Source organism: Nicotiana tomentosiformis, chromosome 11, assembly GCF_000390325.3.
Source record: "Nicotiana tomentosiformis chromosome 11, ASM39032v3, whole genome shotgun sequence".
Taxonomy (NCBI): Eukaryota; Viridiplantae; Streptophyta; class Magnoliopsida; order Solanales; family Solanaceae; genus Nicotiana; species Nicotiana tomentosiformis.
Genome location: NC_090822.1, coordinates 85,940,663 through 85,955,351, shown reverse-complemented (window position 1 = coordinate 85,955,351; position 14,689 = coordinate 85,940,663). Strand labels below are relative to the sequence as shown.

Genomic DNA, 14,689 nt, shown 5'->3' with positions numbered 1-14,689 from the left:
GTTGGGCGCCATCATGGCCTATAGGGGAAATTGGGTCGTGACAGCTTGGTATTAGAGCTCTAGGTTCACATAGGTCTCATAAGTCATGAGCATGCCTAATAGAATCTTGTGGATCGGTGCGGAGACGTCCGTACTTATATTCGAGAGGCTATAGGGTGTTAGGAAACTTCTCTTTCTTCATCTCCTATCGTGTAATTGATGTTGTGATAAGTATCTTTCTCTTATTCTCTCACAGATGTTGAGAACGGGCGCGACAGTTGTACTCGGCCATGGAGGAGCTGCTCCCCCTATTGCTAGAGACCGAGGGAGGGCTCCAGCTCATGCCAGAGTTCGAGGGCGTCCTAGAGTTGCTCCAGCTATACCACCAGTGGATCTAGTGGATGATCTTGTTATTGAAGAGCAGGGAGAGGTACCTGCATCTGAGCCGGCCCAACAGATTTCATGTCCGCACCAGGTTTCCAGGAGGTCATGGGCTGTATGCTACAGTTCATGGACTCTATGATGCATGCTGGTTTATTTCCAGCAGACCCAGCCACATCTCAGGCAGGATGGGGATCACATACCCCTACCGCTCAGGCTCCAGGGCATACTGCTGCCGTATATCAGACCCCGAGTGCACTACCTGTGGGCGTGGCTCAGCTAGTTGCAACGGCTACCCTAGATCCCAAACCAGTCGCACCCGGCGAGCCGCATAAGCTATTAGATAAATGGACCAGGCTACATCCTCCTGCTTTTGGCGGTGAGCAACATGAGAGTATTGGAGTCCCATGGGGTGGACTTTACCACTTTTAAGCTGGAGGGCAAGGCCCGTAGATAGTGGCAGTCCTATCTTCTTAGCAGACCAGCAAGTTCTCCTACTTTGACTTGAGACCAATTCACTCGTCTATTTCTGGAGAGATATATCCCACCCTCTCAGAGGGAAGTGTTACGGGGTCAGTTCGAGCGGCTCCAGCAGGGTCAGATGTCTGTGACCGATTATGAGGCAAGGTTCTCTGAGTTATCTCGCCATGAACTTATGATACTCCCCACCGATGCAGAGCAAGTGAATAGGTTTATTGTGGGCTTGCACTATGGTATTCAGGTCACTATGGCCTCCTTACGAGCAGGTTGTGGAGATGGCCAAGTTTGACTTGAATAAAGATTCACTATGGTATTCAGGTCATTTTACTTTTTAGGTCCTCATTCCCCAAATTAAGATTCTCCATATGTACTTTTACTATTTAATGACTTGCGGGGGTGGTTGACCTGGGTTTGAAAGGGTTCCGGTTGAAATCAGAATACTTGGTTACTTAATAGTGGCCTAAGATGACCAAGTTTGACTTGAATAAACTCTCTTAGTAAACGACCTCAGAACTAGGATTTGACGGTTCCAATAGGTTTGTATGATGATTTTGGACTTGGACGTGTGTTCAGATCGGGTTTCAGATGATCCGGGAGAGTTTCGGCACTTAATGTGGAAGTTGGCGCATTGAAGGTTTTCAAGTTCTTTGAATTTGGTTTGGAGTAGACTTTGGTGTTATCGAGATACGCTTGGGATTCTGAGCCTGGGAATAGTTCCGTATGGTGATTTATGACTTGTACGCAAAATTTGGTGTCATTCTGAGTAGTCTAAGTATGATTCAGTGCGTTCGAAGTAAGTTGAAAAGCTTGAAGTTCATAATTTGATATAATTGGGTTTTGGGATGCGATTCTTAGTTTTGATGTTGTTTTACGTGTTCCGAGAGTTCGAACAGATCCATAATATATTTATGGACTTGTTGTTTCATTTGAACGGGGTCCCGGGTGGGGAGGGTAAGTTTCGGATAGGGCGGGGCATATATCGGGTATAACCGATAGCGCGAACCAGTAAAATACTATTGGCTTATCGATATCGGGTTATTAGGTAAATAGTTCGATAACGGTTTAATGTTATTTGACTATTGGGTTATCAGTTCGGGTCTCGGTTTGCCTAATTTTATTAACGGTTTAACCGATAGCCCAATAAACTTTAACAAAAATATAATTTTACCCACTAAGTATATAAAGCCACCTTATGGGTTCATTCTCTCAATTCTCTTGGCACTTACTCTTCATCTTCAGACCATAATGGTAGGTGATACATAGTCCTTTTCATTTGCCTACATAATTATAAGAAATATATAACCATTAGAGTGATGATTAATATTTTCATAAAGGCTCATTATGACTAAGCATTTATGCATATAACAGCTAAATTAAATAATTATATGTTCAAAGTATTGTTAGTTCTGATTGGTGTTATGATCATTAAAAGTGATAATATGTTCAAATACTAAATTTATTATTGATTAAGACATGCTAGAGAACTATTCTCTATGTTACATGCCTCGAATTTGCATCAGAGGTAGCAATATTTCGGAAGAGGTGTTCAGACACCGGATTCGAGTTCTGGTGCATCATGATGAAACGACGTTGGGTTTGAGTCCCAATGCATTATGGCTTAACATGCCTTTATGAGGGTGAGACATTGGATTTGAGTCCCAATTGTCACACCCTATATTTCACCTCACTAACCCTCATTAAAAGATATAAAGTGGTTTTAAAGCTCAAAGAGTTTTCAATCGTGAAAGTGACAAAATGATTGTTTAAAAGGGATTTTCTCAGAGTCGCCACTTGACATATAATCTCGGTGTGCCAAGTCACCATTTATAAATAATTTTTCCTTAAAACATATTTGACTCTAAACCAGTTTGCACCAGAGATTCTAGATAAGGGGGTTCATTTGACTCGGGGAGAAGGTATTAGGCATTCCCCAAGTCCCGTGAAAGTCACAGTTGCATACATGATCTAGTTGGCTTTTAAGAAAACTCAAACTGAGGAAAAAACACACGAAATAAAAATAAACATACAAGAGGCTCGAGGTTGTCTCCATCTAAATAAGAGAAAAGAAAATTAAATAAGAGTGAAAATACTAAAAGTCTATACTATGCTCACTTCACGATGTACGTCATGGCCTCTAATTACATTCACTATGGGGCATACCCCGGATAAAAATATATACAAAATCCTCGGGACATTCCCCGAATAAAATAATAAACTAAGGGGAACAACCTCTTGCCTCAAAATTTAAACAAAAGTCCTAAAGCTTGACTACCCAAGTGTGATCGGCCTAAACATGCTACTAGCGGATAATATGAAGAAATAAACTAAATAAAAAGAAATTAAATAACAGAGGAATTCATTTCATGCTCATTTTTTCTTAACAATTAATTCCCAAAACCCCACGGCCCAATGATTAATTAAACTAAAGCTTTCTTTTTATCCGTCATACTCTTCTAAAAGCCAATATAGCCTATTATATCATCCTTATCTCTTTATAAACAAATCTGATTTCAATATCACAAAATAAATTACATCTAACACATGCTAACACAACCAGATATCAATAAACAGTAAGATTAAAAGCAAAATAAACACCTCACAATGTGATAGAATATAACAACGAAAGGGAATGTTTAGAATGGACCTCGAGCAATTACAGCAATAGTGGTACGAACAGGAGTCGGAACCGAAAAAACTCGAGCACCAAAACGGACTGTCCCGAGACCTCTTTGTCTCTCAGATCTGAGCACCCCAAATCTCAACTTCAAAAATTTTGCTCAACTGACAGAAACTTTTTACCAATCAGAGAAAATTCGAGATAATAATATAGGATTCAAGGTGGTGATGTAGTTTTATTTTGGTGAAGCAAAATCGGAGGAAGGTATTCCTAGTTCACATGGTAGTGAGATATTTGGAAACAATGGAGAGGAGTTATGTGGATGTCCGTTGATGAAGAAGGGTAGCTAAATTACTGTGAAGCTCGACGAGATTAAGAGAAAAGAAACTAAAAATTTGAGTGCTAACTTCCTTGGTGTCTAGTGCCCTGTTAGAGTTTCTTCCGTCACCCCTCTCACTCTATTCCTCTCAGTTTGACTCTTCTCTATCCCCTCTGGTTTTTTGTTCAATTCCCGTTCCCCACTCGTTGCTGCTCTTCTAATTGTTTCCCCCTTCATTTTATTCTATGTGTGGGGTTATATCCTGGAAAAATTGAGTGCTTAGCTTGGAGAGGAAGAAAATGTCTCCAAACCACGTGGACCCCCTTACTACGTGATTGTGTTTGCCTTTTCTTCTTTTTGTGCGTATGAGTGAATTGTGAGATTAAATTGTGCAAAGGAGTTTGTTATCCTATTTTGTCCATTTGTGAGGAGTACACAGATAAAGAGAGCTATTGAATCATAATGCCATAAAATCGTAAAGCAAACATGACTTTATTTGGAATTTTCATTTTTATGAGAAGTAACATGAACTAAATTAACTAAAACAAAGAAAGATATTTTTGTAATTTTTATTTTTAGGGAAAATGAAACAAAAAAGTCAAAAATAGGCAAAGTACCAATTTTAGAACCTAAAGAAATATCTAAGCACTAAAAAGATATAAAATTTTGGGAAGGGTATAATTACATGTCTACAGCTGCCCTTCTTTGATTAGAAACATGAAGAGTTTTCAGACGAAGAACGGCGAGACAAGTTTTTTGACCCGACCATTATTTAAAAGAGAAGTGAACTAAAAGAAAGGAAAATGTGACTGAGTCCTGGTTTTGGACAGCCTACATATCCCGAATTATATGGGAATCAGGTCACGTGTAGTTCAAAAGTAGGAAAAGTGGGGAAGGATACCGAGGTGGAGAGTCGAGTGAAGTGTTGTCGAGGTTCCGGTCCGTGGTTCCTGTCATTACATCAAAAATGAAAAATAAAATAAGAATTACAAGAAAACTATAAAATCATATCTACTCTTCTATCTTGAATCTTCTTTCGGTCTTGTTGTGCATCTCGAAATGTTGACTCGCATTCTTAAGGCGAGCTTTTGCTACTTCCAACTTGAATTGACCCTATTCTTTAGGCAGGCTCCTGGTGCTTCTAACTTGAATTTGGAAACTAAAAATTGACCCTATTCTTCAGGCGGGCTCCTGCTGCTCAAACTTGGATGAAACTTGAAAATTGACCCTATTCTTCAGGCGGGCTCATGCTGTTTGGACTTGAAGCAAACTTGAACTTGAAGTAGACTTGAGCTTGAAACTAATTTCTAAAGTAAATACCCTCATTCTCCAGGTGGACGTTCTGATCCGAACTTGAATTCAACTCTGAAATAAATACCCGCGTTCTCTAGGTGAGGGCCTGCTACTAAAACCTCATATTCCAGGTAGGTGCCTATTACTAACTTGATATTTGAAATGAATTCCCTCATTCTCCAGGTGGGCGCCTGCTACTGACTTGAAACTCGAACTGAATTCTCTCATTATCCAGGTGGGTGCATGACATTCTAAAATGTTAACCCTGATTGTCTAGGTGGGTGCCTGCAATCACAGCGAAATAGACAAAGCAAAGAAACTTTTCTGCCTAGGTTTGTACCAGGAACATTTGTGAGTGTTAGTCTAATCCCATTATCCAGGAGAGTCCTGAGAGTTTAAAAGCTAAATCACATTATTCAGGAGGGTCCTGAAGACTTAAAATCGAATCCTATTATCCAGGAGGGTCCTGAAAACTTAAACTAAATCTCATTATCCAGGAGGGTCCTGAAAACTTAAAACTAAATCCCATTATCAAGAAGGGTTCTGAAAACTTAAAACTAAATCCAGTATCCAGGAGGGTCCTGAAAACTTAATATTAAATCCCATTATCGATAAGGGTCCTGAAAACTTAAAACTAAATCCCATTATCCAGGAGGGTCCTAAAAACTTATAAATAAATCCCATTATCCAATAGGGTCCTAAAAACTTAACTAAATTCCATTATCCAGGAGGGTCCTGAAAACTTAAAACTAAATCCCATTATCGAGGAGGGTCATGAAAACTTAAAACTAAATCCCATTATCTAGGAGGGTCCTGAAAACTTAAAATTAAATCCTATTATCCAGGAGGGTCCTGAAAACTTAAAACTAAATCCCATTATCTAGGAGGGACTTGAAAACTTAAAATTAAATTCCATTATCCTAGAGGATCCTGAAGACTTAAAACCAAATCCTATTGTCCAGGAAGGTCCTGAAAACTTAAAACTAAATCCCATTATCCAGAGGGGTTCTGAAAACTTAAAATTAAATTCCATTATCCAGGAGGGTCCTGAGCACTTTTATAAAAAATTAAATCCCATTTCCAGGAGGGCCCTGAAGGGTTAAAACTAAATCTCATTATTCAGGAGGGTCCTGAAAACTTAAAACTAAATCCCATTATCCAAGAGGATCCTGAAAACCTAAAACTAAATCCCATTATCCAGGAGGGTCCTGAAAACTTAAAACTTAATGCCATTATCCAGGAGGGTCCTGAAAACCTAAAACTAAATCTCATTATTTAGGAGGGTCCTGAAAACTTAAAACTAAATCCCATTATCCAGGAGGGTCCTGAAGAGTCAAAAATGAACTTACTTGAAATATGCTTTCCTCATAGGGGATCCCTGCAGAATGAACAAAATTTCTTGCCCCTGTTTCAAACAAAGAAAATCTTGTTAGATTGAAAACATGGCGGTTAGTTTGTGGCATCGTTGCTGAAGGTGTTCGCTTCTGCCACTGCCATGCTTCATTCTGATTAGCTGCTTCGTGCTAACAAGAAATTGTTTGACCTTCTGATCGAACCTCGACCACAAAAATCTCTGAATGACCCGAATCCCTAACATTCACTTGTTGCATTGCATTTTCATTATGAAAATTGTTGAGCCTTTGTATTTTCTCAAAATTCAAGATTCACTTGATCACCTGAACTTCAGTTATCACCACATTGCTCCTTCCGAATCATGTTACTGACAATGTGCTTGGCTGAACTTCGCCTTGTGCAATCAAGAAGTCGGTAGTAGACTTTGAAGTCCTTTCTTTCTTGCTTTTACAAGACTGACTTGAAAGAGACAAAGAAACATAACCAAAAGAACAAAGTGAAGTGATTTTTGGAAAAAGGAACAAAAAGGAAAGGTATGAACCAATATGACTATTTGGAGAAGAGGAGAAAAGAGACTTATCTAAGTGAAGTAGCTAGCTCCAATGATCATGACATGCATTTCGGATTGATCAGCCTAATCCTCCAAACCAATCACACCTTCAGTTTACGTCATTCCTTTACACTTCGAAACCGGGCTTCAATGACTCAATTTTCCTGTAAAACCCACAGTCCTCACTCCACTTGTAGTGCCCCGAAGTGTTTTCACCAACAAACCTCTCTCATATGTTTATCTCTCAATTCAACATCTCCTTGCGGTGCCCATGAGGGTTTTCACCAATAAGACTCTCTCATTTTATTCATTTTTGTTCCTATGAACAAAGTGCCACCCATGATGTAAGAAAATCATACCTCTATCTTACGCTTGACTTGTTATCCTCAAAGATTGATCGGAAGGTCTTTCTTTGGACCGTAATATGGGCTTATGGTAAAGGTTAGGAAGAAATGATAGCATGAAGGCTCAAAACAATTTAAGATGAAAGGGTTTAGAATTACAACTTTTGATATCAGATCTTTTTCCAAAACTAAAACTTATGCCCTAGTTTCTTTGAATCTGGGAAATTTTAGATTTTTATTTTGATGGGACCGAACCTCAGAGTAAGGCTGCCTACGTATTCTTAAAAGGAATCAAGTCAAACATGGTTCCAACATAAACTACAATTCGTTTTGTTTTGTTTTTTTTTATCTCTTTTCTTTTTCTTTTTTTCCCCCACTTTTTCCACTTCTTTTTTTCTTCTTTCTTTTTTTTTTTTTTCTTTTTCTAATTTTTTTTATTTTCTATTTCCTAACCCTACTTTTGATTCCAAAAGAAGGGTATGAAAGAAAATGCATCAAAGGCTCAAAAAGGGGGTAGCAAAGGATAAAAGTGTTTGGATAGCAGAATAAAATGCCTTCGTCATACCAAACTTTGAAAATTCTAAGTACAAAACATGTGATTAAAGATGAGCTAAGAAAGCATACATAGTATCTTTTGACTGCATCAGAATTGATAGCCACATCCATAACTTTTACTTCTATGTCTGTTAAATACAAAGCACTATTGGGCAACACTCTTGTCACGGTGAACGGCCCCTGCCAGTTTGGAGCGAAATTGCCTTTAGCTTCAGCTTGATGTGGAAGGATGTGCTTCAATACCAACTGGTCCACTTCAAATTTCCAAGGATGCACCTTCTTGTTGTATGCTCTTGCCATTATCTTCTGATACAAATGACCATGACACATTGATGCCAATCTTTTCTCATCAATTAAATTCAATTGCTCCAGCTGGATTTTGACCCACTCATCATCATCAATTTCAGCTTCCGCAACAAGCCGAAGGGATAGAATCTCAACCTCCGCAAGTATAATTGCCTCAATTCCATATATCAACAAATAAGGAGTTGCACCTACTGAAGTGCGAACAGTAGTGCGATAGCCCAGCAAAGCAAAAGGCGACTTTTCATGCCACTGCCTAGAACCTTGCACCATCTTACGAAGTATCTTCTTTATGTTCTTATTAGCAGCTTCAAAAGCTCCATTTTCTTTGGGACGATATGGGGTAGAACTCTGATGCAAAATCTTGAATTGTTGGCATACCTCTTTCATCAAATGACTGTTGAGATTAGCAGCATTATCTGTGATGATTACCTTGGGAATTTCGAACCGACAAATGATATTTGAATGAACAAAATCTACCACTGCCTTCTTGGTCACGGACTTGAAAGTTACAGCTTCGACTCACTTAGTAAAGTAATCAATGGCCACCAGAATAAAGCTATGTCTATTTGATGCCGCCGTCTCAATTGGTCTGATAACATCCATGCCCTAGGCAATGAAGGGCCAAGGTGAAGACATTGTGTGCAACTTAGATAGTGGAGAATGAATCAAATCACCATGCACCTGGCATAGATGACACTTGCGAACAAAGCTGATGCAATCTCGTTCCAAGGTGAGCTAATAATAACCTGCTCGAAGTATCATTTTTGCCAAGACATACCCATTCATATGAGGCCCAAAAACTCTAGAATGTACTTCAGTCATGACAGTTGAAGCTTCCTTAGCATCTACGCACCTCATTAGTCCTAGGTCTGGAGTCCTCTTGTACAAGATTCCTCCACTTAAGAAACAACCACTAGCCAGACGTCGAATGGTTCTCTTTTGATCATCTGTGGCATGTACCAGATATACCCCAGACTTGATGTATTCCTTGATATCATGGAACCAAGGATTACCATCAAGTTCCTCTTCAACCATATTACAATAGGCATGCTGATCACGAGCTTGGATATGCACAGGGTCAACATAAGCCTTATCTGGATGATGTAGAATTTAAGCCAGAGTAGCAGGGCATCGACAATCTCATTATGAATCCTGGGAATATGCCTAAATTATACTAACCTAAATCGTTGACAAAGATCATGCAGACACTATCAATATGGTATGAGCTTCAGGTCCCGAGTTTCCCATTTTCCCTAAATCTGGTGAACCAACAAATCTGAATCTCCCAAAACCAGTATTTCATGGACTCCTATATCTATAGCTAACCTCAAACCTAGAATGCATATTTCATACTCAGCCATGTTGTTGGTGCAATAAAATCGAAGTTGGGTTGTTACATGGTAGTGTTGCCCTGATTTGGAAATGAGTATAGCCCCTATTCTAACACCTTTCATGTTAGCAACTCCATCAAAAAAGAGTTTCCAACTTGGCTTTTCATTATGATGAACTTCGTCAGCATATAGCACTTCTTCATCAGGAAAATAAGTCCTCAATGGCTCATATTCTCCATCCCATCGGATTCTTGGCTAAGTGGTAGGCCAAAGCTTGAACTTTCATCACGGTCCGAGTCACATAGATAATGTCAAACTCTATGAGTAAAATCTGCCACTTTGCAAGTATACCTGTGGGCATAGGCTTCTAAAAGATATACTTTAGAGGATCCATGTGAGAGGTGAGGTAAGTAATGTAGGACGAAAGATAATGCTTTAATTTTTGTGCCACCCAAGTCAGGGAGCAACATGTCCATTCAAGAAGAGTATACTTAACCTCATAAGGAGTGAACTTCTTACTGAGATAATAGATTGCCTGCTCTTTCTTGCATGTGATGTAATGTTGACCCAGTACGCAACCAAAAGAATTATCCAGGACTGTCAAGTACAAGATTAAAGGTCTCCCCGGCTCGTACGGGACCAACACAAGTGGGTTTGACAAGTACCTCTTGATCTTATCAAATGCTTCTTGACATTTGTCAGTCCAATTGACCGCAACATTCTTCTTCAGCAACTTAAAGATGGGCTTACAAGTTGTTGTGAGTTGAGCAATAAACCTGCTGATGTAATTTAACCTTCCGAGCAAGCTCATCACCTCGGTTTTATTCTTGGGCGGTGGTAACTCCTGGATGGCCTTGATCTTTGATGGATCCAACTCAATACCACGTTGACTGACCATGAATCCTAACAATTTCCCGGATGGGATACCAAATGCACATTTTGCTGGATTGAGCTTGAGATTATACATACGGAGATTTTGGAAAAACTTCCTCAAATATTTGATATGGTCGGACTGCTTCTTTGACTTTATGATCACATCATCTATATAAACCTCAATCTCCATGTGTATCATGTCATGAAATATAATAGTCATCGCCTTCATGCTTCATGTAAATTGCCCCAACATTCTTCAAACCAAATGGCATTACCTGATAGTAATATATTCCCCATGGTGTGATGAACGCTGTCTTTTCTGCATCTTCCTCATCCATTAGGATTTGGTGATATCCCACGTAGCAATCCATAAAAGACCCAATCTCATGCTTAGCACAATTATCAATCAGAATGTGGATGTTCGGCAATAGAAAATCATCCTTTGGGCTTGCCTTGTTAAGATTACGATAATCAACACATACCCTGGTCTTACCATCCTTCTTTGGTAATGGCACAATATTAGTTAACCAAGTGGGATATTGAGTGACACCGAATGACCTTTTCCCCAAGTTGATTTGTGATTTCTTCTTTGATCTTCACACTCATGTCAGTCTTAAAATTTCTTAACTTCTATTTGACCGGGGGGGGGGGATGCAAGATCAATTGGTAATTTATGAACTACCAAATCAGTACTTAAGCCTGACATATCGTCATATGACCATGCAAAGACATTTTTGTACTCAAATAGTACTTTGATTATTTCTTCCTTGACTTGTGGCTCCAGATGCACGCTTATCTTGGTTTCCCTGATATTATCCTGATCTCCTAAATTGATTGCTTCAGTATCATTCAAATTAGGCTTTGGTTTCTCTTCAAATTGTTTTAGATCTTTACTTATTTTCTCAAATGCTGCTTCTTCATCATATTCTAGTTCTTGGATCATTATTTCAAGATTAGACTGATTTTTAAGACTTGGCTGAAAATTTCTTATGCATGTCATGTCATTAGAACCAACAAAAAAAGAAATGTAATAACCTAGATAACATAAAATGAAAAATAAAATGAAACACTATTAGGAATAACGGAGAACGAAAAATTTCATTTCATTGAAAATAAAAGGATAGAAGGGTTAGCGAAAACAAAAATCTGGATTACAACCCTGGAATAACCCAGATAACATAAAGGAAAATAAAGCAAACTGCCAAAACTCCTTTCGGGTGGGGAGAGGAGTAGCTTCCCAATTGCTAAGCTTCATATTTGGCCAGACGAACTGCACATCTGTGTTACTAGAACCTTCCCCAATTTCTACCATATTAACCTCATCAAACATACTCTAGAACCTCTTGATCAACTCTTCATCAACATTGACTACAGGTTTCTAGACTGATGATATTGGACGTTTTGTGGCCCCTGGCTTGATAAAAGACTTAGAGATGTGTGGAACAGGCCTGGGTAGCGACCACACCTTCTGTTTATGATTTTTAGCCCTTTTCACATCCTTCTCTGTGGGCGTGAATCCCAAACCAAAAGTGCCAAAATTTTCACGTGGGTACACTGGATGCACAATACCCTGTAGAGATAAACCTAGACCTTTATTCGGCACAAAACCATTCTTCAACATTTCATTTGCAACCATGACAGACACAGAGGATAGCCGCTAACCTGGAATGCATTCTCCCTCAAAAATCTTCTCAACAGACACTATTTCGAAAGTTTGGTAGACCCAAGGTCCTTTATCATCTTCAGCTTCAATAAAGGGAATAGATGGGTCATTATAAACATATATGTCCTCATCACCGTGCAAAACTATTTCTTGCTCGTCCCATTCGAACTTTACTATTTGATGTAGAGAAGATGGGATTGCTTTAGCCACGTGTATCCAAGGCCTGTCCAATAACAAATTGTTGGAGACAACCACATCTAACACTTGAAATTCCATAGTGAACTTAATTGGACCTATCAATAATTCGAGCATTATATCACCAACAAAATCTTTCCCTCCCCCATCAAATCCTTGAACACATACATTGTTCATGTGGATTCTTTCAGTGCCGATCTTCAACTTTTGTAGAGTAGACAAAGGGCAAATGTTTGCACTAGAGCTGTTCTCAACCAGTGCCCTCGAGACAACAGACTCTTCACATCACCACGAGATAAGGAGCTCGGTTGTGTTCTGTACCCTCCATAGGAAGTTCATCATCTGAGAAGGTGATCCTATTTGCTTCGAATCTTGTTGGCAATATTTTCCAAGTGATTCACTGTGATCTTACTAGGAACATGTGCCTCATTCAAAATCTTTATCAGAGCTTTGCAGTGGTCATCTGAATGTATCAGTAAAGACAAAAGAGAGATCTGAGCCGGTGTTTTCCTTAATTGCTCCACAATGGAATAGTCTTGCATTTTCATCTTTTTTAGGAACTCTTCCGCCTCTTCTTCAGTGACCGGCTTCTTTACCGGAATTTGACAATCCTTGAATGGCTTGGCCTTCCTGAATTCTTCCATGGTAAAACACCTCCTAGAGTGAGTCAGTCCTCCAGTTTTATTGACTTCTTCCGCCATTTCTTTCCCTTTATATGTCACTACAACTTGTTTGTAATTCCATGAGATAGCCTTTGTATCAACCACTGGAAATTGGGTCACTGGCTTAATACCCATAGGGGTAATAGGAGCCCATTTAACGACTACGACAAGTTTGCTTGGGATCCCTGGCATGGCCACTTTTGGCTTTTCCTGACTTTCCCCAACATCCTTCGAAGGACCTTTCAAAACCAACACGGGTAGCTTCACGTTGAGCACCCTTAGTTTCTCTGTCATCCCTTTAACTGTCGAGGGAATTTCTTTTGTAGAGTCTAGAACCTTAACTGAATTACCTTCACTAGAACGAATCATCATGATGGACTCGGAAGAATTCCCGGACTCCCCATCCTTACGAACTATCTCAATCAGGTGTGTCTCTGCGTGGGCTGGCAAAGAATTTTGGTTGATGTTTGGCGCATCTGGTATCTGTGCTACAATTTGATTTGCATTAATAAGCCCTTGTATTGCTCTTTTCAAATGCCAACACTTCTCGATATCATGCCCTGGGGCATCAGAACAATATACGCACCTAAGAGAATAATCAAGGTTTTTCGAGGGTAGATTTAGTATCTTTGCCTTAATCAGCCTCAGCACGTCCAATTGCCTCAGCCTTTGAAATAAACTGGCATAGGACTCTCCCAGAGGGGTGAAGATCTCTTTTTGCTATTGCCTTTCCCTTTTATACTCCGACCCGGGTCAAAAGATTAAACCAGTAGGGTTTCGGTAGGGTTGTGGGTGTGGTTAAGACTTTTGTAGAGCTAGTACATGCCATTGCAGGTAATGAGGGGGTTGAGCATATGATTGTTTGTGGTGAGCATGGTAATAGGGTGGCCTGGCTAAGTATTGAGGGTCTTGTGTTGGGAAATACTGTTGGGGTAGATTATATGGAGTGTGGGTGTAGGCTTGGGGTTGGGTCGAGGTTGAGTGTACTGGTAAGGCGGACCCCTTGGGCCACGCCATGGTCCAGAGATGACCATAGAAACATCATCCTTTTTCTTCTTGCCTAACAAACTTCCCGTGCCGTTCTGGATTGCTTGCGTGGTTGCTTTTATAGTGGAGTAGCTCATGATCTTGATCGACTTGAGTCCTTCTTCCACCATCTATCCCATCTTTACCACATCGTTAAAAGGTTTGCCCATGGATGATATCAAGTGGCCAAAGTAAGTAGGCTCTTGGGCTTGAAGAAAGTACTTGACCATCTCGTCTTCTTCCATCGGAGGATTGACCCGGACAGCTTGTTCTCTTCATCTGAGCCCGTATTCCCTAAAGCTTTCATTAGGCTTCTTTTCTATCTTGATCAAGGACAGGCGATCCAGGACAATATCTTTATTATACTGAAAGTGCCGGGCAAAGGCCTGATCCATATCATCCCAAGTATACCACCTGCTAGCATCTTGACGTGTGCACTATTCCAGGGCTGCCCCACTCAAACTCTGACTGAAATAGGTCATCAAAAGCTCGTCCTTCCCACCATCGCCTCTCATCTTACTTCAATAACCTCTCAAATTGGCCAGGGGATCTCCATGTCCATCATACATATCAAACTTTGGCATCTTGAACCCGGCGGGCAGTTGGACGCCAGGGAACAAGCACAAGTCCTTGTAAGACACACTTACTTGATTTCCTATCCCTTGCATGTTCCTTAAAGATCACTCTAAACTCTTCACCTTCCTGAATATCTCATCTTTCTCCACATTCTTAGCGGGCTTCTCGATTTCAACAGGAGGCTCA

The 14,689-nt window shown here is 40.0% G+C and overlaps 1 protein-coding gene across 1 annotated transcript; it reads right to left on the bottom strand.

Moving 5' to 3' along the window:
* Positions 1 to 10,581: 10,581 nt before the first annotated feature.
* LOC138891453 (uncharacterized) lies at positions 10,582 to 12,416 on the bottom strand. Its single transcript, XM_070189577.1, has 3 exons — positions 12,044 to 12,416; positions 11,064 to 11,416; positions 10,582 to 10,881 (listed from the first exon to the last, which is right to left on the bottom strand). The coding sequence occupies exons 1-3, from the start codon at positions 12,414 to 12,416 to the stop codon at positions 10,582 to 10,584; spliced, it is 1,026 nt and encodes a 341-aa protein (XP_070045678.1).
* Positions 12,417 to 14,689: the final 2,273 nt, after the last annotated feature.